The sequence below is a fragment of the Aythya fuligula genome, chromosome 1 (assembly GCF_009819795.1).
Source record: "Aythya fuligula isolate bAytFul2 chromosome 1, bAytFul2.pri, whole genome shotgun sequence".
Taxonomy (NCBI): Eukaryota; Metazoa; Chordata; class Aves; order Anseriformes; family Anatidae; genus Aythya; species Aythya fuligula.
This window is the reverse complement of record NC_045559.1, coordinates 85,061,596-85,086,242: the sequence shown is the minus strand read 5'-3', so window position 1 is coordinate 85,086,242 and position 24,647 is coordinate 85,061,596. Positions and strand designations below refer to the sequence as shown.

Here is a 24,647-nt window from a genome sequence, read left to right as displayed (position 1 = left end):
GCCAACCTTCCACTGTCTACAACAGGGTTTTTCCTCGTGACTATTGAAGCAGGGGTGTTTCGTAAGGAACTCCAGGCATTAGAGCTGAGACCACAACGCGGGCTGCCATGCCGAGGCACCAACAGCCCAGCTGAGGTGCACTCCACAACTGAATGGAAATGCTGGTCTGCTTCTAAGACATGATCAAACCCCGTGGGCACCAGGCATTCACAGTTCCCTGGCAAAATATTTAGTCCAGCGTTTACAACCTAGATCAGATGTTCCCAAAGAGTAGCATACTCTGAAGTAATTGTATGCTATTCTTGATATAAGATACACTTCTCCAGCTTCCAAATCTGTCCAGGCAGAGGCTTTCATCCAACCTGCAGGAATGCACACCTCCAGCCAACAGAACATGCACTTCCAGATCAGAATGTCAAAAAAAAAAAAAAAAAAAAAAAGGGAGGACTATGCTGATGAATGATGGGGAAAAACTAGGGAGCTGAAAGCAAAGGTACATGATGATGTACGGTTAGGCTAATATTTAAAACACGCCCTTTCTTCTTCCTAATCAATTCAAGAAACACTGCACAATAGTAAGACAGCAAAATGTGAATCAACTACTAAAAGAAAACCAAAGACATTCATTTATAAATCTGTATTAGACGTTAAAAAAAATCACGAGTTATTGATAATTAATGGGCAGAAACTAAAATGCTTGGCCTAATTATCTTTTTGACACCCTACACAACCTCAAAGTCCAGAGATTAAAAAAGCTATAAAATCAAAGATTGTGGTCCAAAGCACTAGCTGTCATCCACCATGGCAAGGGAAATGTACTGGCCTTTAACCTAAAACCACACAATGGGAAGAGCTCAAGTAACTCCTTTAAGCATGACTAGGTTTAGAGCTTGTGTTATTCTTCAACCTTTTCCATTCCTATAAAATAATCTGCTCTTGCACTATGCTGCACACTTCCCCAGTACTAATTGCCTCTAACATATAAAAACAAGCCGGAAAGAAATCTGACAGATGGAAGAACAATGCAAGAACTTTACACACCTCTCTCAATTAGAAGTGAAACAATGCCGCATGATTAGGTTAATTTAAAAATAGCTTTCCTCTTCCACACTTTAGCTGATATATTTGTGATATGCTGATGCCTGTGGTGGTGACAGCATCAATTTCAAGACTCCAGGAAGAGGCATACATTAGTTAATTCAAAACACATCAAAAGAATGATTTTGCTACCCAAACAGGGCACAAATTACAAACACAACCAGTGAAGCTAGCTGGGCATTAAATGTTATTAAAAAAATATATATGAGAGAAATGTGAAGGAAACAGTAAAAACGTCATCCACTAGCCTTCAGAAGTATTTATAAAATTTTTGCTTCTGTAGTCATGAAAGCTGTGTCCTCCAGATGCTAAAACCTGTGCCTTTGACTTCAGAGGATAAAACCAGTTACCTTTGCTATCATTCACTCTTGCACAAGTTTATCTGCTGGCTACTTAGATATAAGGGAAAGCAGTTAAGCACACCAAGCATCTACCAGGGGAGGTAACAGTAGCAATGAGGCTGCTAATGATCTTTAACTTTTATTTGGTTTAAGTATCACCCAGAGAGAGACTTTTCGGAAAACTACTTATTATTTAGAACAAAGATTCACTAGTCTGGAAGCTGTTACAACAGATCACATTTATCAATCAGATAACAAAGGGAAGTAACTCTCCTTGAGTCCAAAGTGCCCTCAGCTCAGCATTTGTTACCTTCTTGGTCTGCAGACTTCTTGGTTTACTCAAGTACAACCTTCTACTTTAGAGATGCAACAACCAAGAACAAAGCCCAAAGGCTTCGGTTCCTTCCAGCAGCTTAATTACTAATGACTGCAGGAGAGTACAAGCTAGAAAAAAGTAAGTATAAGACAAGCTCTTCCCTTGTTTCCCCAGTTCATTGTCTAAAGAGCATAGGCTGCAACCAGGGAGCAGCACCACAGCATCAAATCAAGATTTTTAGCTTCCTGTTTTGCACTAATGCAAATAATAACAGCAGTGACTCACTGAATTTCAAGTTAAACTATATTCCTTTATCAGAAACCATCTGTTTAATCTTTGGTCTTGGAAAATTTTGTGTTTATGTGCTCCAATGAAAACAAATTAAAAAAAATCAAAAAGATTGTCATCAAAGAAATGGAAAACAAGATAAGATTCATGAAAAATATTCTGAAGTTATGCATATTCTTACCTTAAATCTTTTATCCTGCAGGACTTTCTTAATGGCCACAAGCTCTCCTGAATCACAGAGTTTGGCTTGATACACAACACCAAAAGATCCATTTCCAATCACCTTGGTGTCTGTGTAGCTAACTTCTTGTGGTCGGTCTGGACCTTGTCCAGGAGTTGCCACTACTGTAGTCACTTTGCTGCCATCTTTGTCTCCTGGGAAGCAAGAGATATGAAAATAATTAAAATACATTCATAAGAAAGATCCCCAATAAGAACGATACAGAAAAGGGTAAAGATTTATATCAGCCTGTATATTTCAGTATCACAGAGGAAGAAAAAACTGTGAAAATACATCAAAAACACTGAGCATGTTTGGGGTTTTTTGACACACAGTTGCCAACATTTTTTCATTTAGATCATTGTTAACAGAAATACTCCCTTCCAGATGCAAACAGCTCGGCAACAAAACGTGCTGCACGACCAGAACAAGGACTTATTTCTACATCTGATTAACACAAGTGGCGTCACACGCGGCGTTCTTCGTATTACCAAAATCAAGCATTCCCCCGTATTTTCCCGTAACTGAAGAAACAAAACTGCCTGTGCAGCCTGCAGAGCAGCAAAGGGATATTCCGGCGCACGCCCGGCAAGAGAAAAAAAGCCAGCAGCAGTGACAAAGTGTGCTACAAACCAACCCACGCGGAATGCTTCTGCTCGCGTGCACGCAGAAGCAAAGCCTTTGACGGGGCTGGGACACCCGAGGTGAAATGGGGGCTGGCCTCCTGCAGCCCTGCAGAAAAGAAGCCCTCTTGTTCAAAGTCTGGTTTTGTTTGCCATAGGACCAAGGTTTTGGCCATTTTGCAAGCGCACGCCGGTATTTATTGTCCCTTGGCTCCGATAGCTCGGGTTGCAGCTCAGAGAGGGCTGCAAAGAGAAGCCAGAAGGAACCTGCTGATCCGCGGCAAGCATCCACCAACTCCGCGTAAACCGTGCTTGAGGTGCCCATCGCATCTGCTTATCGAGAAAGCTTCCTTCCACGGCTTCCTCAGGGACTGTCTTCACTGCTCATGCCTCGAGGAAGAATTTTCTGATAGTTGATTTTTTTTTTACCCGCATCACCTTTACTGCTGTCCCAGCACCGTGGGCAGCCAAAATGAGACACTCCGGGGGGAGCTTACCTGAGCTCTGCCCAGCGAGCTCCTACCTCCTCGCGTCCGACTTGCAACACGCTTGTTTGAACACCCCGGCACAATGTTTGCAGCTTTTGCAACGCCAAGAGCCTGGCTGACTCCTGACCCCTTTTGTGTGCTCAGCTCCTCTCCGCGGGGCCGCCGCCTGCCCAATCCCCGTCCACTTTCCACTTCCACACCTGGTTGCTCTTATCGGCAGCGAACGCTCTGCGCTTGCCCCAGCTGAACCTCAGCCAAGGTTTTCCTAACAGCACGCTGCCAGCTTCAAACACGGGGTGACCACCCGGAGGAGATCCATTTAACTGTTCCTCGTCTCTGAGTTACCTTCCAGATCCTCGCAAACTGTTTGTTTTTATGCATTTAACTGCTCCGTGAAGCAAGTACGCAAATTTCAGAGTCGGTAAAGCACATTACTGCAAAGGGTGACGACGACTTGCCAAGCGATGCACAGCAGGTATAGCCCTTCCCCCAGAAACACCCACAGGAAGGTGAGAGGCAGATTTACATGTTTGAAGAGGGAAAAAAGAGAAACAACAACAACAAAAAAGAAAAAAACGGGGGAGGGGAAGAAGAGATGAACATCTGCTTAGAGAGGCGAATAAAGGGAGCCAGAATAAAGCTGTGTGGAAAATTCACCCTCCTCTTTGATAAGTGTAAGGAATACATGGAATGAAGCCAGCATGAGAAAGAACATTAAAATTCTTTTTTTTTGTAAACAAGTTGGAAGTGCAATTCTGATAGCAGCCCTGCGTTTTATTTGCCTGGCTTTCTGTCATTAGCATTTTAACTCAGCACACATAAATAGGTGACATCTGCTTTCCTGCAGCAATCCTCGTCATCTGAAAGGTAACCTCCCTGCTTCCTCACCTATTTTTTCCAGCCTTGCTCACAAGGCCAGAGTCTTGGGATTCCTGGTAATGAGGCTCATCCAAAAATCTCCAAAATCAGGCTTCTGGGGTCTTAGAGGTAGACCCAAACTCGTCTCTGGCCCAGACCTAGAGTGCTCAGTCTCAGAGCTGCTCGAAGGGCACTCTTTGGAGGTGGGAGCCACTTTGGGATCTCCTTGACCAGAAGGACAAACCCTGCATCTGAGGCCATGTCGGGTGGTTCTTCCCCACCTGGCACTGCTGCCGCCGGGCCAGTATCTCCAGAGCTTTGGTGAGAAGTCAGTCAGGTTTAATGCATTTCCTTTAAGCACAAGGGAAAACAGCTCCTAACAAAACTTGAAGACATGAAATGGCTAAACCAAGAATCTCTTGGTTTCTTTACCAGCACATTACAGAGCATTAAGCCTCCCAGATGTTTCTCTCCATGTCCCACGTCCAACCAACATTTCTTGTCACCCCTTCCACCAAGAAACACCCTAAGGGCTCCCAACAGCTTTCACCTCATGCCCCAGCAGATAGATGGGCACTGTCCAACACACAGCTCTCACCACCTTTGCTTGCAGGTCTACAAAACAACTGCAACACAGACTTGAAAAACTAAAGGAAGGAAGGAAGGGAGGACCAAACAGCTAAATACTACACAGCTCTTCAAGCTCACATGAGAGCACTCACTACTGTTTGTCGAAAAGAAGCTGACTTCTGGTGCTGATGGCACTAACAACAGAGCAGATTGGTGTGACCGTACAACCACCAGCTAAGAAAAGCACCTTTTTAACACCCAGGATAGAAGCACAAGTACAAACAGCTGTCGCTAGCGCACTGCTATCTGCACTCGATACATCCAAACCCTTAAACCACTTCCCCGTGCTGTTCTCATGCTGCACATGTGAACATCAGCATTCAGCGGCATTCTCGACACAGAAGATAATCCCGAGGACTGATGCAACTGAAAACAAAATCCAGACGTTTTAATTCCCAAATGCTCTGATCTTTCCAGCTCACTTTCCATCTTCCAGCGCGTGATTACTAAACAGGACAAACCACAAGAATTAGGTGAAGTTAGTGGTTTGAGAGCAGGGAATACTAATCAGATTCTGGGAAGAAAAAAACATATTCCACTCACAAGACTACAGTTTATTAAAGCACCAGAGCCAGCTCTGTTTTCCCCTCTCTCGGTGAAACTTTAGCATGGCTCAAGCCATCGTTTTACTTAATGCCAATGCCACTTACCCTGTTCAAGAGGAGTATTAATCTCAAACAAAGCTGAGCACAGCTCCATGTCCTGTTCACACAAAGCACCGGTTAAACCAAAATGAGTTTGGATCAGTGTGATTTTAATGAAACATTCACGTTGTTTTGGAACAAGGGGCACGTTCTCAAAAAAAACAACACGTCAGCAAATGTTTACCCAGGTGAGACAATGGATCCTACTCCTGGACAAGCATTTCCTCGCGTAAATATCCCACCAGCTGCAGGTTCCTATCGCCAGCTCGAAGCTGACCCGTCTGCATGAGCACAGCACGTCTACTTTTCGCTAGAGCCTCAATGTAGCTGTCAGTCAATAAAATGCACTCCGACCCTTGGAGGCCATGAAAGACTTCCTTTGCTATTGATCACAACCCCCACCATACGTGCTAATGAATGGGCCTGGAGAAAGTCCAAAATTATGTCTGCCCTACATCCCTTCAGCTGTTTAGCTTCTGACTGAGCAGTACAAATACACGTTAACACACTTATAGTCAGAGAGCTATGACTCTTTACTTCTTTCAACTTCATATAAACCCTGCTCCTCCTCTTTCTTACGTTTGGAAGGGCAGAAACAAAGAATAGGATGTACTTTCTTCATACTTTGAATGCAACCTCAATCCTTTGTGCTGTCTACAAACCCCTCCATTTGCTCTTCCTGTTGACTTCACCTACCTCCTCTTCCTTCCCACCTCCGTTCGGTACGTTCCTCCTTGCCAGCACGCACACAGGTCATCCCACTCTATGCTACCTAGATTTTAGGTCTTAACATCCTAAAAGAAAGGCCTACAACGTGTTCTCTAGAGCATCTGAGGTCACGTAGCTCTCTCTCCACTTCATTCAAATATCTTCATTGATCTGTTTTAATTCTCAGTGCCACCTCCCATGAAGGAGGTATCAATATCAAGTCATCATTGATTACTTCTCCCCGAGTCTGAGGCTCCTCTGTGCTCTTCCACCTTTATTTGCTGAGTGTTGAATGCAGTCGACAAGTTACTTCCATGGAAACCCTACACGGCTGGACGTAGCTCCTGCCAACTGAAACAAGTAACAACCAGCTGCTGTCACAGCTACCTATGGAGAAACGAGTGAGCAGAAGGGGATGGCAGTCTATGACAACCAGCAGAAAGCACAGCTCTAGATGACAGTTTTCTAATTATTCCCCTGCACGCAGTCAGGGAAATTTTGGGGAACTTCATTAACGAAGAGCAGCTGATCAAGTTGGCAGTTGTGTGCCACGATTATACTGTTCCTACATAAATAGGTAAATTTGAATGAGTAACATGGATTCCTCATGTAATTTTCTGAAAGATTAATTTCACTAGAAGTTAATGATTAAGAGCCAGGGGAGGGGGAGCAGGGGACAAAATCCAAAAATTTATGAACTGGTTTACTAGGCAGTTCCCCTTTTCCACCAGTGAACTGAATGAACATTACCTACTGGGAGATAACAGAATGGAAACAAAATTACAAGGACGGAATTAGAAAGGCTCGGGGAATCGAAGCAAGGAGCCTAAAATACGCTTAAAAATAAATAAAATAAATTTACCCCAAACAAAAGGAAACCTCCGCATTGCAAAAATAGCTCAGGTCAAACCCCGAACAAAAACCCACACGTCAATCACCACCCAGAGAAGGCAGAAGCATGCCGTAAATGCGCATACTGGTTTTGGCACAGGAAATGTCATCTGACTTCTTGACTGAAACTGAACACCGTCATAAAAGAGCCATCATCAGACGTTACTTAAGATCAGAAGAATCTCCCGATTTGTATCCAAGGGTTTCAGAAGCACGAGCTGAGGAGCGGTGTTGATTTTTGAAAGCGATCGCAACACCGGGAGGATTTCAAAGGCAAGTGGTCTGACCCAGGTAATTACCATCCTATCAATTTGACGACAATTCCAAAGTACCACACTAGCTCCTTTGATAATTACCACAGAAGCAGTAACGTGGTTTATGGAGATTAGATTGTTGGGTTCCGTATTTTCAAGAGATTACAGGCTCGTTTGGAAGAGAGCGAGAAGAGCACTGATGAGAAAGCACTCCTGTAGGGTTTCTGACTTAGCACCTCCTACATTAACAACGAAATAAATGGGTATAAGCAAAGAAGCACGATTATTAATCAAATTACGATAAACTAGGCCCAGAGAGTGCAGTCATCTGCCCCCTATTTGGGGCTTGAGCGTGCTGGCTTCTGGTATCTAAAATTCAGAAGTGATCACTGAAAAACAGCAGAGGTTCAGAAAGCTGCTGCAAACGTTTTCAGAAGAGGTCAGAAAGCTGTGTTACTTGGAGCTCAGTCAGTTTAAGTCTCAGAGAGAAAGATGAATGATGGTTTATCCCTAAAAGCTACCCACTTCAGGAACGGAAATTTCGGCGAGGGCTCTGGTCTGTAGGTGTGGAAGACAGCACACGTAATGCCTAGAAATAGAAATTACAAGAACTTGGGATAGAACTGGGAAGGGAAGAAGTCAAGTAATAAGGAAATCATTTTTTTTTTCTAAAAATTCTGAAAGTTACGGTGATTTCTGTGACTTTGGTGTTTTATTTTAGACTGGGATCTTTTCTAAAGTTTACCAAATAGATGAGCCACAACTCGTAGGCTTGAAGTAGGAGAGGCCGCAGAGAGGATGAAGATGATGAACTCTCTGCATCTGAGAAACATCAGAAAGGTTCAACACTTACATAAACCAGATTTTCCTACATAGCCCAAAAGGCAACAGTGGCATTGCTTGATACCAAATATGCTGCTTTCCACAACAGGCAAAATCTGCTTTCAGTTTAAAGAAAACCATAGTTAAGTGACAAGCGATGAAAGGTGAAACAAGTCGTTCTTTTACTTTATTGTCATTGGCCAAGTGACAGCCACGATTAATTACGTGTCAATTCGCTTCTGTTCAACGGAGAGACAAATAATCGGGATCAATTTCAGTATCAGCTGACAAGATCCGCAAAGGGCACTAAGGTTTTTGAAACACTCCATCCTGAACTCAAAGTTGCCTTCGCTTTTATCAGGAAACACAGGAGAGAAGGGAAAAAAAAAATCACTCCACTTGCATCTAATGTTAAGCAAAACCTTTTAGGTGTCAATTCATCTTAAAACCTTCCAGGAGGCAAAAGCTGTAATGCAGTGCAAAGGAACTGCTGGTCCATCCGTAAAATTTTTGCTCAACAGCTTCTAGAGTGGCCATGCAAATTCAAAGCACCAAGTGCAACATTTCTGCAGGAAACAGCTGGAGAACAGGAAAAAATGACCACTCAGTAGAAGTCACTGCCTCTGTAAAACAAACGATGCCATTGCTAAAAAGTAAGTGGTAACAGCTCAGAAAGGCAGAGTGATTTTATTATATTATAAAAAAAAAAATGAACAAGCGTATAACAACTGATCTTTGTGTTTCGTGCCTTTTTGAGGTCAGTAGGTCACAACGAACAGAAAGAAATTGAAGATACTTCCAGGAAATGGGGATAGATAATGATGTGCCTGATATATCTGCATTTGATGTAATAAACACATAAAGCTCCGCTGAGATGCGGGGACGGTTTTTCTGCTGTTATTTACCCGCTGCTAAAAGCCTAAAATTTAACTAAGGGAACAGCATCCAGATTTACTGCCTCTCAGTTCAATCATCCCAGATGCCACAGGAGCTTTAAGCCTCCCTTTAGAGGGAGCCGCACGGTGTTAGAGAGGGGCCATTCAATTTACTGTCTTTGAAAGCTTAATGCTGAAGATGGTAAACAAGCCTTTAAAAAATAGCACAATACTCAGCAGCTCCAGGAACATCGACGTGATAGACTTGTTAAACATCTACGACAAGGTCATGTCAAGCTCTAAAGGCGTTTACTTTCTGCCGTCTTTTAGGTCTTAACCAAGGCAAGCAGAGCACAACGCTGCCCGTGCAGATGTAGTGGTCATCCCCAGCATAAGCTTGATCCAGAACAACGTCTGAGAAAATAAAAATGACGAGAGGAAAAGGTTGGGAAAACCAAACCCAGTATCTCAGGGAGCAGCACTAAGAGAAAAAAATCTGTCCCACGACTAAACAAAAACATTCACCTGAATGCTTGTACTTAAACTTCTGCTTTGGAAAAAAAAACACACCGAAACCATACAATTAAGGTAATCCAAACACTGGCTGCTGGTGGCGTTTCATAAGCGGTCTCGTAGTCGCTGAGAGCTATTTTTAGGAGGCACTCTCTCCGCTCTCTTCTCTCCCCACCCAGCTCACACACACACACACACACGGACGAGCCCACTCCACAGCAGTCCCACAGCCCCATAAATCAACTCGAAATGCAGATAAGGTGATTCCACCGATCACGCAGCGAGTGCTGAAGAGATGATAGCAGCATTTGTTTTAATGATCTCAGGTCGGGTCATTCCTTCCCCAAAGAGCTCGGGGATTACACACAACCGGAGACATGAGGACAGGGAGTATGTGGGAAGAGCACGACGGGACTGGTACCAGACCATGGCCTCACTCTACCCCGTTGCTGGACAGCTAGCTGAGAAATTCAGACTAAGCTCAAGAGGCACACAGGACTAGGATTTTTAATTTGGCATTGCCTTTAGTTTTCCTGCCCTCTTACATCATCAGGGAACATGATTTAGCAAAGGCTACTTGCCGAAGCCGAGTGGAGCGGTTCAGCTGACACGTAATAACTTATAACACCCCTGTAACCGAGCCCTGACAGGGCACCGGAGAACCCCAAGTTACAAAGGGATCGGGTTTACCCACTTGCTCGTGCCATTCAACAGTTGACCCTCAACAAGTCTATCAGCAGCGTCCAGAGTGGCTGCCCCGGTAAATCCGCCGCGGGGCGCCCACTCCCAGGCGCTTTCAGGGCGTTGGCAGAGGCTCCGAACCTCCCCACTCTGCCCTGAAAGGCTTCGGGAATGATAAATGGCACCCATCTTCTGGGAATTCCTCAAAGACCGACCATCTTCCCCTCTACATACCTGGTATGAACTGCGAGCCTTTGGCCAAAGTAGCTCCCGGTGAGGTGCTGAAGCAGGAGGCTCACTTCTTGCCATAGGCTCTTTTAGACATATTTTAACTGCATTGTTGCAAGCATTTGATTCTGATTAAACACAGGTATGTCACCTAGCCAAATGCACCTGTGATCCCTGAGAACAGGCATCAGCATCTTTTTTTTTCCCCTTTTCATTACCCCCCAGCATCCATTGAAAGGTTTAACACGAATTAAAAACATCTTAACATGTCTTAAAGGCAGCCCCCGTTCCTCTGCTAGGGGTTCAGAGAAATCTTTCGATCATGTTTGTTGCAGAGGTGCTTACGTACCGGCCGTGAATCGGAGCCCGCCGTGCTGGGCGCAGCGGCAGCAGTAAGACAGCTCCTGCCCCAGCGTGCCTGCAGCCTGGCCTACGGAGCAGACAGACGGACGGACGGACCTAGGCTGAGCTGGTAGATGTCACAGAGGAAATGATTTAATGGCCGGTTGTCACCGGCCACAGTTATTTGAGAAGAAAGGAAGGAAGGAAGAGAAGACCTAAAATGAAATGAGCTAAAAAAAGGAAGAAAAAAAGTGAAGGTAAAAAGCAACCAAAAAAAAAAAAAAAAAAAAAACCTAAAAGCCAAGAACATCAGAACCGCACTAACAAGAGACAAGTGCAAGGAAGCAGAAGCAGAGACCCAAGGAGATAAAAATGGGAGCAGGAGTGCCATAAGGACACTGGGCAGAGCCCCTGGAGCAAGCAAGCTCCCCAAAGCGCTGGCTGCTGCTGCTGCCACGGGCAGCCCGGGCACCAGGGCCCTTGGGTGCTCCCTGCAGCCCTGCCTGGCTGTGGAGGAAGGAGCAGGGCAGGCAGAGGATGGAGCAGGGCAGAAGGCAGGCAGTTCTGGCACTGCTCGAGTCTCCGCAGCAGTGCCCCTTTTATTGCACAGCTGTGGTTGCCTGCCACAGCATCTGATCCTCGTCGCAAGCCTGCACCAACAAACCTCAATATTATTATTATTTTTTGCATCTTTAAGAGAGCTATTTCTTTCTTTCTTTATCAAAGAACAACGGTGGCCTTGAAAACCCAGGTGCAATGAAAAGCGACATCAGCTTGGAGCCTGCAGACCCTTCGCAGGAAGGCGAAGGACCAAGCACTCCCGGGAATCAGACCCAGGGTGAAATCGCAGTGAGGAACACATTGTCTGAGAAGCGATACAGCAGCCAAAACGCAAACAGAAAGACAGATGAAGGCAGTTAGGAAAGGCATTCATCTGATACCTTTTAACTCTGGAGGAGGAGTAAGGAAACGGCCAGCTGTTCGGAGCCGACATCCACCGTGGGTGGCAAGTGCCGTGGAAAAAAGAGTGAAAAAGCGAAGGGAACAAGTCACCAGCACACCACCGACACGAAATGAGTCCGTTTTGGTTAAAGACGGCTTTCAGTTCAAGGAGGACACGATCTCAATTCACTTTAGGGAAGCGTAGGCATGCCGTCGGTGTAACGCGGATATTCTCCGGGCAGGAATAGCCGGCTGGGGGAAGGAGCTCCTATTACAGAGGAGGCAGCACTTTAGCAGCAAAAGCTCTCCATCATTGGCAATCCTTTCTTTTTTTTTTTTCCCCCTAAGTAATAAAAATAGTAGGGCAAGACGAGCAAGCGAACTCAATATCGGATGTTTCTAAAACTATTTCAGTAGAGAAATTACAGCCCATTTCTTCATTATATGTAATCTAACCAACGTGGGGGCTACTGTCAAAAGGGACAGTCGCGCTTTTTACCTTCACCCTCCTGCCACAGCAAGCGTGGCCATCTCGTAGCCTCAGGATGAGCCAGGTTAGCATACTCACCTTCAGCTGAAACAAGCCTCAAATCAGCAAGCTGAAGCACCGCTCATGCTGAGGACAGGCGACTGCCAGATCTGATGGGGGAGAAGGGCAAGCAGAAGCATTCCCTACTGCCTGCACTACAAACAAAATCCTACACAAGGAGAATCCCTTTTCTCCCCAAAGCAAAGTCATGAACAAAAGGAGTATTGCTCCTCCTAAGAATGACTGCAGACATCTGGAGATTCAATTCCCTTCTGCCGGCATGTGAGCACATGGAGGTTTTTGGGGACAAGCTCCACACACACAGCTGAAGTTCTCTCTGAACTGTTCCTGTAATTGTTTGTGAAGGAAGACTGCTGGAGCTTGAAATCCTAAAATAGAGGCAGGTTTCTGGAAACAGGGAGAGGAGAGCAGCACTGTGTTAGCAAAACTTCCTCTCAATTATGAGAGCGAGAAGAAAAATGAGCAAGAACGCATTTTTTCCTCAGTTCTCTCACTTTCCACATCAGACAAAAAGAAATATTGCTGTTGAATATAAGAAGCAGCAGAAAATAAGTGATACTTAATAGAAAATTAACCTAAAAACTCAGGAGAGCAGATGTTGAGAAATTATAGGTAGGCCTGTGCAAGAGTTGCATGCTTATCCAGAAGTGAAGCTTTTTGAAGTGTTGCTATTCCAAACCTACACATGTCTAAAGATCCTAAGGCTTTCTTGCCAACAATGCAAGTTTTCTTAAGAAGTTTGATCATCTTTGAGTAAAGAGAAAATACATTTTGAGGGCCTGACACTGCTCGCTCTTCCTTTTCTTCTTACATTCCTCTTCCTAGGAATCCCAGGCAAGGCAAGACAGGCAACATGAGGCACAAATGCTGGGTCCACGCAAAAGCCTCCCATTTCTCAAAGGAGATAACAGGACCTATTATTTCTTTAGTGCTGCTAAGACTGGCAATTAATGACAATGCTTTATCCTGGTCCAAGTAAGAAGGTTACTTTCAGTACAACAGTAGACACCCATGTGAGAGCAAAGATAAGAACAGTCTGCTGTTCTTCAGCAGACAAGGGTTCATTTACCTACCTCAGAAGACAGTAAGCAGCAAACAAATAAAGGAATTGTATTCCTTAATGTGCTTTATTAGGAAGGTTCATTAGATATGTTGTTTGAGTATCTGCCATCTATCAAGATACAGGACGCACATAAAGCGCCCATCTCTTACGGCAGCAAGCAGTAAGTGTTTGAGGAAGAGCATAAAACAGGACGAGCTTGTAGGGACAGCATACTCTCCCAGACCCCAGCTATGTGTGGCTTGGGAACTCCCCACGCCACAGGCAATACCTCTGGATTTTCTTCTCCTGCTTTGCATACTCATCCCTAGGCCTGGAGATACAGTAAGGCAACAAACCATGTGTGAACAGGCACAAGGCACAATGCTAAAGCACATCAGTGGCAACATGATCTGGTAGAAAGCTGAAATTTTATCTAAACATCTGCAATTTTGTCGTAGTGACAGCTCTGTTCCAGAAGTTCATGTTGGTTAAAGCATCAACATGCTAGAAGGCATCCAGACACCCTTTACTACACAGGATTAGTCTTCACTGTGTTCAGAAAGTCATCCCTCATCTTGGGGTTAGACAGGACCAGTATCACATAAAACTGACTGAGGTCTTCCAACAGACTAAGGAAAGTAAGAGCAGAAACACTTAGCATGAGTTTGGGAACAGGAGAAGAACCCCATGGCATAAGATAAAGTTTGATTTTAATGAGTTGAGAAGAAAGTAATTCTCATGAAAATGAGATTGAAAAGGACTATATAGAATATGCTTGGATGCTCGTGTTTTGGCTGAGACTGGAAGCAAAGAAGACTTCAACAGAGATTTTTCTGCTACAGTAGTAGCCACTCTGCTACAAACCCACAAGGAAATTGCACTGCGACATCCCAGCCTGGCACTACAGCTAAGAGAATGACTGCAAAATCAAACTTTTCACAAAAAGATGTTCCCCAAAAAAAGGGCAGAATATTTTTCTCGTGCTTCACCTTAGATATAAAGTTATTTACAAACTAGACCCTTTCTTTAGAAAGAGCATTCTTCTGAATGAAGATATATATATATATTTTTTTAATCAAATGACCAATTGTCTTTACCTGCTAATAGCTGAACCTGGGATTCGGTTTCCCTTTATGCTCACGTGTAAGGAAACTTCTAATATTTCACTTTGGATGCTTGGTAAGTCAAACAGCCCTGCAATTCAGAAAGCGATTAAGGAGAAGCAGTAAGTACTCTTTTACAACTATTTTCTTTGAAACCGTGAAATGCAATTGAGTTGGTACACAATCTCAGATTTGGTAATAATTTTTCAAAGGCCTCATTTCCTCCGTAAGATGACCTGAAAATGATACATTTTTTAATCCAATTATTGTCCTCGTCATTTTGTCATATCCAAAGTCTGACAGCTGATACAGAAGATAAAAACTACTGAAAAGTAACACATGCTGCCTGAAGATGCTGCCCGCATCCCAAATGAAGTAACAAAAAAAAAAAAAAACACCCTTAGACTTTTATTTTTAAACATATTGCTCAGCAAAGCAGGGGGAGGGGTAGTGTGTGGGTTCATCAAAATTAGATGGTCGGGGAATATTCAAACTCAAAGGCGTCGCTTTTCCAACTCCAAAGATTATGGCAATGCTGAAATTACTCAAAGACAAGGCTTTAATGATTGATCGTCATCTGTCCTAATGATGGATCTTCAGCTATTTTTACCCTTCGTTCATTTGCCCAGGCAGCAGAATTACTCCCCAGAAAGCGAGAATTAGACGAAGGAACGAGCAGGCATCGTACTTGCATACTATGAATACAGATCGCTTTATTCCATAATTCCACGTAATTTGGAGCGCCTCTTCATCGCTAAAGAATCTCAGCGTGAAATTATGCCGAAAGAGGAGAAAGCCAGGGTATTTTATGACCACATTAGAAGTATTATCCTGAGGAAAAAATGCTTTTGGTCGTTGCAGTGGCCTAGGGCCTTCAAGACTCAGAAGCAGGAGGTTACTTGCGCAAGGGCCAAAAGAGCACTGCCAAATTACCTGACTTTTCTGAAAACCAAGAAGTGAATTATTTTCTTCAGATATTAAAGCAAAGACCTACGGCCAAGATAAGAATATATAAGAATACATTCCTTGAACGTAGGCTTTGCAAACTGGCTGTAAAGAAGAGAAGCGAAGAGTCTAGCTCTTTGCACTAATGTGTGACACATCACCAGATAAAACATCTGTTACCGGGATGATTTCAACATCAACAGATTTTCACACAATTAAGAAAACGCATCCTGGGAATAGCACTTTGGTGGTTTTAAACGTAAGAAATAAATTATGCATATATAGTGTTTTTTAATAGTTTTAAATTACTCCTTTCAGTTTTGCAATTCACCCCCCTCCTCTTTGCCCCACAGAAGCCACAGTCAGAAGAGATCAATGCAGCACTGCCTGCAAAATATATTCAGATTGAGAGAAATACCTGTATCCATGTTCAATAACAAAATACTAACCCAGATAATCCATCTTTCAAAAGAGCCACCATTCCAGTATTGTATCACTCCCTAAGCCAGGCTGATTATGGAGAAATAAAACATTTAATAGGATTTTTTTTTGTTGTTACAGCAAGAATTTTTAATATACAAGCTTCCAACAGCCATGCTGGGCTCCAGGGCTTTATGGCCGTCAGCCCCAGCTCCAACATGAAGGCTCTGCTTCGGTACTGGAGCATCCCTGCAGGTACGGAGTTGAAAGCTGGCTCGATGTATTTCAGGTTTACAAGCACATATTCTTTTCCTGTCCATTATTTCACTTTTAGCATCAACGGGGATGATCTGAATGTAAGGAAGGTCAGTTCAAGCAGATAGCAATTTGCTATCTTCTATATTTCCTACCAGGATACAAAAATGACTTAGTGTCATCAATAGTGTCATGCTCCAGGAGTGCAATACTCTAATACCCTATGGCAACAAGTCAACGTTTACTACATATTGTACATTCACCCTTACTGAAACTGTACCCAAAAAGCCAACACCGTGCTTCACAAAAATAATGCAACAACCTCCTGCTGTCACCATAGCCACAGTTATGATGTGTTTTTGACTGAACACACAAGGCGAGGGCTCCCAGCTGATGGGTTTTACGCACAGCTGACTGCGTAGTTGCACGTTGCTTTCCTCTGGTAGCAAAGTCAGATTACAGAGTCTCCCACACACCGCAGCAGCTTATTCCTGTTCTTACTACTGCAATTCATCGCTCACTAAATCATGCTGCTGAAACTGTTTGTGTGGCTATGCTATAAACATCAGTGAAGTAATCTGGGAAGGAAACCAAGCGATGTTTTTTATTAAAAAGCGTGCGCTTTCAAGTCTGGATCATCTCACTGATCGGGTTCGCAGCACAGCTGAGGAAGAAACTAGCGCGGGGGACCGACAAGATCAGGGTCAGGCAGGAAAATGAAACCAGCTTTGCCACTAAAACGTCACTCAAAACCAAAAAGCGGAAGGGGGTGAGAGGTTCGTCAGCCGTAACGCAGGGAACTCCCACTGTTCAGAACTGAGTTACCTTTAGGCCAGGCGCTGGGAACAGAGCAGGGTTTGCTTCTGCAAAAAAAACATGCAGTATTATTTGAATAGAGCTGTAAATCACACAGATTTACGTGAAGCCACGTGCCTTGCTGGGGTCACGTATGCTGTGTAACACAATGGAGTGATGCCTGCAGAACTGCTCTGGTTATAGCCAGTGTTTTCACTTCCCACTACCCAAACCCGTGCTCTTCGGCATACCAACTCCGGAGAGGAAACTTGCCTGCTTTCTTTCAAGTTCTTTGAAAATTAGCCTGGTGGGCTCCCGAGGGAACATTAAAAGCTACAGACTGGTAAAATGTGACCTCTGTCCAGGGCAAGACTGCAGAGAGAAGGGCACAGCAAACAATCTGCTGGAGGAAGGTGAAAACAGTCTTGGCGAACGCAAACCCTGCCCTGCTAGGCTGCTGGCACCCCAAGCAGACAGATAGGAGGGATCCAACAAAAACAGATTTGGATTTGGATTTTCAAAACACCCAGACTGCTTCTTTAATGGCGTATGGCAAGAAATCAGGCAAGGAAAGGTCCATCTAAGGGCAGATGTGTGAAACAATACATACAAAGAAAAAAATAAATAAATTGTGCTTCCATATTGAATCTGTAGGTGGAATTTACAATTCAAGAAGTGATGTCAGAGTCACTGTTGATATTTCTCTGAAATTACTGGCTCAACCTACAAGATTTTCAGCAAATGTCACCTAGACAGAAACCACGGAGAATGAGGCAGAAAGTTATTTTGCTGCCATGTAAAGACTTGGTGGACTGGGATCTTAAGTAGCAGGATGGAGACAAGAAGAGTATGCAAACGGGACACAGCAGAACTCAAAAAGATGAAGATTGAAGGATTCAAGACAGGGCAGTTAACTTGCAAGAAGACTCAAGAGGCTCGGGCTCTTCAATTTGGGTGCATGACAGGGGGTTGAACTCAAAGCTCACAAAAACCTGATGGCAGTAGATGATAAAGATGATGCAAGGAACTTCTACAGTCTGTTACCTCAGGGTCATGAGCAGATACTGAGGGAACAGACAAGGATGCAGCCCCTAGCACTGCCAATCTGGATGCTAGAAGAGCAGGAGGACAGTAAGCCAGAAAATGGCCACACTCACGTGTTCTCCCTAAGTAGTTTCCTGACTTAATACCAGGAAAACTTCAGAAAATACAACTTAAGGATTTAATTTCCATTATAGTCTTTCAAGAAGACCTCAGTTAGGAAAAACTTACTTCCAAGACAGCTACCCACACCTCTGGTCCACAGGCTCCATCTCCACACGCTCCCATGTCAGCCAAGGCAGGTTAGAAGTGGGCTGCCTCCCCCCGGCTGTGTGACCAGCCGTAGTTATGACTCCTTGATGTCATCTCAAGGGAATTGCACCCCGAGTAAAACACACCTTTAAAAGGCAACCTCTTTTTCTCCATGAAGGCCCATCCCCTCCAGGCAAGCGTCTTAAAGAAGGAGGGACAGAAAAACAGGCATGAAACCTGAGTCACTGCCCGGTATTTCAGACGCAGAAGTTTCTTCCCAAGAGATAAGGCCACATTAAGCAACCACGTCCACAGCGAGTTGCAACCACCAGCAGCTACAGCAGTCCCACAGGTATTCTTCTCTACCTTGCAAAGCCCGTGAAAGCAGGGAGGCGGTGAGGCTTTCCTTGTAGCTTCTGATGTTGGACAGCTCAACCACCTGCTCTGCTGACCTACACCTAAAACAGGGGTAGCTTTCTTCCTTCACATGTCTTCCTGAAAGCAGTCACCTACACTGCTTCAATGCTTTCTGCTCCCACCATGGAGGATGGCAGAAGAGCAGCAGGCAGACAGGCTGGCGCTGAAAGCACTGGGACCGACACCATCCCTGGAGAAGTATCTTGAGGTGATGAGGGACATCCTCTAGGATCTGGTCCTCCACGGCCAGGCAGAGCTGTCTCCACCTGGGCTAAGCCTGGTGGCAGCAGGGGCTGTGTGCACAGAGCCAGTACTCCTGGAGAATGCACTTTAATAGCGCTTTGTTCGCTTGTTCCTCTTCTTACCTTACCTTGAGATGGAGCTAGATACTCTGAACCACACTCGTAGCATACGAGGCAAAACGGTTCTGAAGAGCTGCACCCAGATGAGACCTGGCAGCACAAACAGACCCTGAACTGGTACCTGACACGCCTGCTCTGCTTAGCTCACGTCCTGAGGCCCTGGGAGAGGAAAGCATGCAGAAAAACCATGCCCTTCTCCTGCCACGAGGAACCAGCATCCGTGAACACAGCACAGAGGAACACCAGAAAAATTATTTGGGGCTTTTCCACGTCTTCAGGTCCTGATGAAAGGAAATTACCCATTTAAATGGCAACAAAGACAAGAACCCAGCCTGAAGCACTACAATCACAAAGAACGAGTAAACGGGCTTAGTAACAACAGCACTAGATCAACCCTCTGTACACGAGTCTCCTAAACACTACTAAAGCACTACAAAGACACCAACAGTTTTAGCCCCACTTAAACATCTCAAACGTCATTTTAAATAGCTAAGAACACATCCCCACAGCTTACAAGCAAGTAAAAGTAACAAGTTGGTTTATTAATGAATTAGAAGTGAATTTGAGAGTATTTTTTTTTAAATTAGTCAATTTATGCTCAAGTAGTTAAAGTATCTGAAAAGCCAATGCTTCTCAAGTATTTCACTTACTATAAATAAGGCAAATATACTTTTAGATGTCCCTGCTCAGCTTCTACTATAGTTGAGAAAATAAAAATAAGGGTAAGTTAAGCTGACCCTAGAGTTTAAAAATCCTAAGTGACACTTTAAGATACACTAAGTGGTATCACTTTCATTCGTTACATACAGCAGAGAATAGGTTGAACATTTTTTGAAGACTATTTCAAACCCAAACTAAAAGAATTAGCAGTACTAAGGTTTGGCAGAACAAGGCATTCCCAACTCCTTACCAAGGATGCTGAGACCACCATGTTGTAGCAGACAAAAAACAGAAGTGATGCGCTGTTCATCAGTCAGGTTTGTAGCCATTAAATGCACCATGAAAAAAGGATTTGCCATTTTTTATTTGCTCCACAGGTTGTGTAGTTCTTCAAATTCACAGGCTGCTAAAACCCCAACGTGCTGGTGGATAAGCATTAAGGGAACATTAAAACCAAGGCTTTTGTCATGCTTGCTTGGCTTACGTTGATTTTTTTTTTTTTGTCTTGCTTTCCTTACATCTGGCCACATATCCTTTAACATTTTGGCATTTAAAATTGAGATGAAGTATCAACAATATCACAAGTCCAAATGGCAAAGTAATTTGTTCTGTTTCATGAAACGCCAACTGTGTTTGTCCAGTCACTTGACAGCACACACACAGCAGCAAGAACCTATTTCTGCAGTATTTTCATCTTCAACTGTTCAGCTTGAGGAAGTGGGAAGGAAAGGTTTCCGTGCTTGTTTTAGTTGTGTGGCAGTCTATCTATAGACCCCTTGTTTTAGTAAAGTTTGCCATATTTTTGGGGAACTTTGGGGACTGGAAATTTGCTGACCTTTCCAAAGAGAAATCAAAGTCACAAAAATAAATAACTCTTTGCCTTTCTGTCTTCGTATCGGGCAGACACAACAGAACAGGAGAGAAGCCCAGGAAGTAACACGAACACTGGGCTTTGGTCAGTTAACTAACACAGCTAAGGAAAGGGAAAAAAAAATAGAGATAATATCTCTCAAGTATAGTAAGCACTGAGTCTACAGGCCATAAATTTATTAGTGCCATCTTAAATAGCTGGTATTCTTTTGATGGATTTGCTTCTGGAGTCACTTGATCCCTTAAAAGCAACCCACGTTTCTTATCTCCTGGTTATATCCAAACCCTGAGGAATATGAAGAGGCATAACCCTAAAGACAAAAACTTCTTTCTCCCCTCTCAAGCTAGGAGCGTGCTGTAGCTCTGAGCAGCGCTGTTTGTGCACAGCTGACAATTACAAAATGAGGTGCAACAGGCAGGTTTTGTTTGCTTTGATGCAAAACACGGCAAATCAGAGCTCAGCACATTCGGTTTACTCAGAGGGCAAGAACAAGTTCAAATACCTATAAAACTGCATCACACTTGCTTCACAATCTGGTGGAATTACTGAAATTATTATTTTTTTTTTCAAACATACTTGCACAGCATTCCAGACCAGTTCCTTCCAACTGCAGAAATTTTATTTCTTTCATCACCTCCTACCATCACCCTGACCTGTACCGAGGTCAACGACAAAGCCCCTGGCGTTACCTCATGGCCTTTCTTCCTTCCTCGCAGCCCTGCAGCCTCCCTGCGACGAGAAGCGAAGCTGAATTTGTGTACACATCATCGCTGGCCAAGTACACGCGCAACAAAACGCTGCTCTACGTGGTGTTTATTCAGCTGGGAAGGAACCGATCGCGACTCACACTCCCGTACTTCAGCACACACAGGTGTGCGTGCAAACAGCTGAAGCCTTTCCTAGAAAAGTTATTTAATACCTGCCCTGCTTTACTGAAAATTAATCGAGCCATCACGGGCAAAACATTTTCCTGGATATCAAGGTGTGGGGACACTAATTACTCCTCCTAGGCTTTAAAATTCTCCTCGAACCACTTAAGAGAGCTGGACTCAATTTTAGCCTCCGGCTACCTCTGGAAAGGTGCTTCCAGCCCCTGAAGGCAAGCAGCTAGGGCCTGACAGCCAGCAGCCCATCCGTACAGGTGAGACTGGTGCCCTCTCACTGTGGTGGTTATCTCCAGGTACATCACCACGGGGTGACTTGGCTATTTGAATGTGTTTACTGCTCTAGAGACTGCATTTTGCAATGCGTTCTTCCTCCAGAGGTTGAGCAAGGGCTCGTGACGTTCCCAGAACCCATAGGATACTTAAAAACTCCTAATCCAAGTTTATGGAAGCAATTACAGCAGCTTTCAAATACTGCTTTCATTGCCTTCAGCATGCAAGCTTTTTGAGAGGACAGAGACTAGAAAGCATTGAGTAAACTCTGTTTTTCTACGTAAGATGTGGACTGAAAGCAACTCAAAATATTTCTTATTTTTGCGTAGCAAAACTCTTATCTTCTCCCAGAAGGAATACGGAGCTCTACAACTATTTACCCAACGTACTGCTGCAATTGTACATACTTTTCACTTGGTGCTGTAATTTATATGACCGTTTGAGATGTCTTCATAACCCAGATCAATTTTTGGAAAGATGCAGCCTCCAACACCAGCCTTTTTAAAAAGACCGGGTAGAAACCAGGGCTATGTAAGGCTGCAGCCCTGACCAGTGCCCAAGCTGTGCAGAGCTCAGTCAAATCAAGAGACTCCATGCTGCAGATTTGATGTAGGTAGAGTCAAGAAGTTGCTGTGATATTACCCACTGTTATCTGCTACGTACAATAAGTGTGCTCTGTATTGCCCCCCCCATTGATAAGTTCTCCACTTCCCAGCCACTCTTGTGGAACAAATGCTGCTGCTTCCACAGAAACGCTTAACTTTGGTGTTTGCCTCGCGACTACGACAGCTTTGCACTTTTAATTGGATTCCCACATCTCCAAATGCCAATTTGGAACAGATCGGTTGTTTACTCTGATGATGGCAAACAGCAGAACTGATTGTGCAGCATTTTTGGAACTGCTTGCTTCGTTTCCAAAATCAGTCGCTTTCGACCAATTTTTCCAAAAGCTGAGTATATTTACAGGAAATAGCAGAATACCGCTATTAGCTTAGAAGCTAAATAAAAAGGTAAACTTCCAAATTCCTCCCTTAAAAGTATAAATTTCAGGTGATGAGGCGAACCCCTCATGTGAATACAACTGCTCTGAATGCTAGCTCAGTACCCATCTCCACCAGGCTGGGCACCCATCTCACAACTCAAAAGCTAAAAAATCCAACACGCTCATAAACACCAAAAGCCCTTCTTCCACAAAAGCCAACCACAAGAATTACTTGCACTGTTATAAAAAAAATACTGCCATGCCAAATGTCTATTAAACTTCAAAAACGCTTAACCTCACCTTTAAAGTAGTCAGAAGCGTACATGAGATTAATATCAGCCATGTATTTTTCTCATGTCGTATATACAGACGGCAGTATCTTGCTAGACATCACGTCTGCATTTAAGAATCCCTAAATACAAGAACCGAGCAGATGTTTCTACACTCAACAAGTGCATTTGTATATCAGAATAACTCTGCTTTCAAGTAAACTCCAAGTGTAAGTAATGCTACTTCCAAGAACAGCTCCCCACATACCAGGGCTTGTCTGAAGCTTGTTTACCTCTTCCATTATCTGAAAATGCTACGGTAGGGCCAACAGCAAATACATTTTGCTGTAACAACTGCTGGTATCTCCTCAGCAAGTCCGCCCATCTCCCATCCTCTCTTTTCCTTGTATTTGACACAATCTACAACGCAAGAGAAGGCTTCGTAGGTGCCCAAGAGGAGCACATCACTCTTCACAGCTTCTTGGTTGTCTGTGGAGGAGAAAGGGAAGGTAAAGGCACACCAAAAAAAAAACAACAAAAAAATAAGTTTTAATGGGATGAAACCAAAGCCTTGCTGTTTTTTGAGTCAAAACTATACAATTTCAATTGAAAAACAGAACACAACATTTTTGCTTCCCCCAATTAACTACCAGTAGGAATGCAATAGTGAATGAAGGGTTTCAGCAGTGTTTCCAGCCAAACTTTAATCCTAAGCAAAGAGAACTTCCAGCAGCTCTGTCCACATCCTACAGCTCATCATCTGTACACAGACCTACACCAGAACAATGACAGCAGGTTTCCAGCTAAGGAAGGAAACTGCTACTCGGGGAAGGCAAGGGACAAACATGCAAGAGCCTTCAGCCTTTATCAGACAAGTGACCTCATATTCTGCTCTCATCAGGAGAGACACTCCTTTTTGCTCCCTCCTCTCCCCTAGCCATACAGTCCGCCCCATCCCTTGTCATCATAGCTATAAAATAAGCCGATTTAAGTTGCTAAGCTGGTGGAAAACTGTTCGTTTGCTCGCTGAGTTCACTTTCTGGTGCATAAGCAAGTTCAGCTGGCTCGCCGTGTGGTCATGCAAGCTCCAGTGAGACCACACGTAGAACAGGAAGACAGCGAATGGCTGAACCCCATCTTGATACCACCGAGACAGCTCTGCTGAAACCGACGCTGAACTAACTGCGACTTGCACCCCTAAGTTGTATTAAAATGATGTTCAAGAGGAGCATCAAACGTGTGAAGGGCTTCCATGAAAAAAATCAAGGCCTTGCCAAATCTATACGCATACATACACACATTACACAAGGGTGCAAATAAAAACAAAATAAATAAATATATATAACATATACAAAACAATCACTCAAAGAATGATTCAATAGCTGTTGCAGAATGTCATTAATTTAGATGAGTTACTTTTAAGGGCAAACTCAAACAACCTCTGACCTGGGTGTTTCTGTTAGGAAAGTAATTTCTAGGCCCCAAATCCACTGGAGGTGTGAAATCTTGAGTAGAAAAGCATTAAGGAAATATCAACTTTAACTCCCATGCTTTCTTGAAGGCATTCACTTACTTGATCAACACTCTTTAAAAAAAATAAAAATTAAAAAAAAAAAGGCAGGCTGAGCACAACAACCTGCTGGTTCTCCCCCGCCTGGTGAGCAAGGTGCTGACAGAGAGAAGTAAGTAATTATTTCATTGTAATTCACTGATTTCCTGTGGGATCTGGTTCACCAAAACTGCCTTCATCAGAAGTTTCACATC

At 43.9% G+C, this 24,647-nt stretch overlaps 1 protein-coding gene across 2 annotated transcripts in view; it reads right to left on the bottom strand.

Annotated features, from left to right (window-relative positions):
• GSK3B (glycogen synthase kinase 3 beta) overlaps window positions 1-24,647 on the bottom strand; it is a 127,535-nt gene that overhangs the window by 78,056 nt on the left and 24,832 nt on the right. For both annotated transcript variants that reach the window (XM_032196400.1, XM_032196408.1), the window contains exon 2: window positions 2,225-2,418. In XM_032196400.1, coding sequence (XP_032052291.1) covers window positions 2,225-2,418 — 194 coding nt within the window. The remainder of the gene's footprint in view (window positions 1-2,224; window positions 2,419-24,647) is intronic.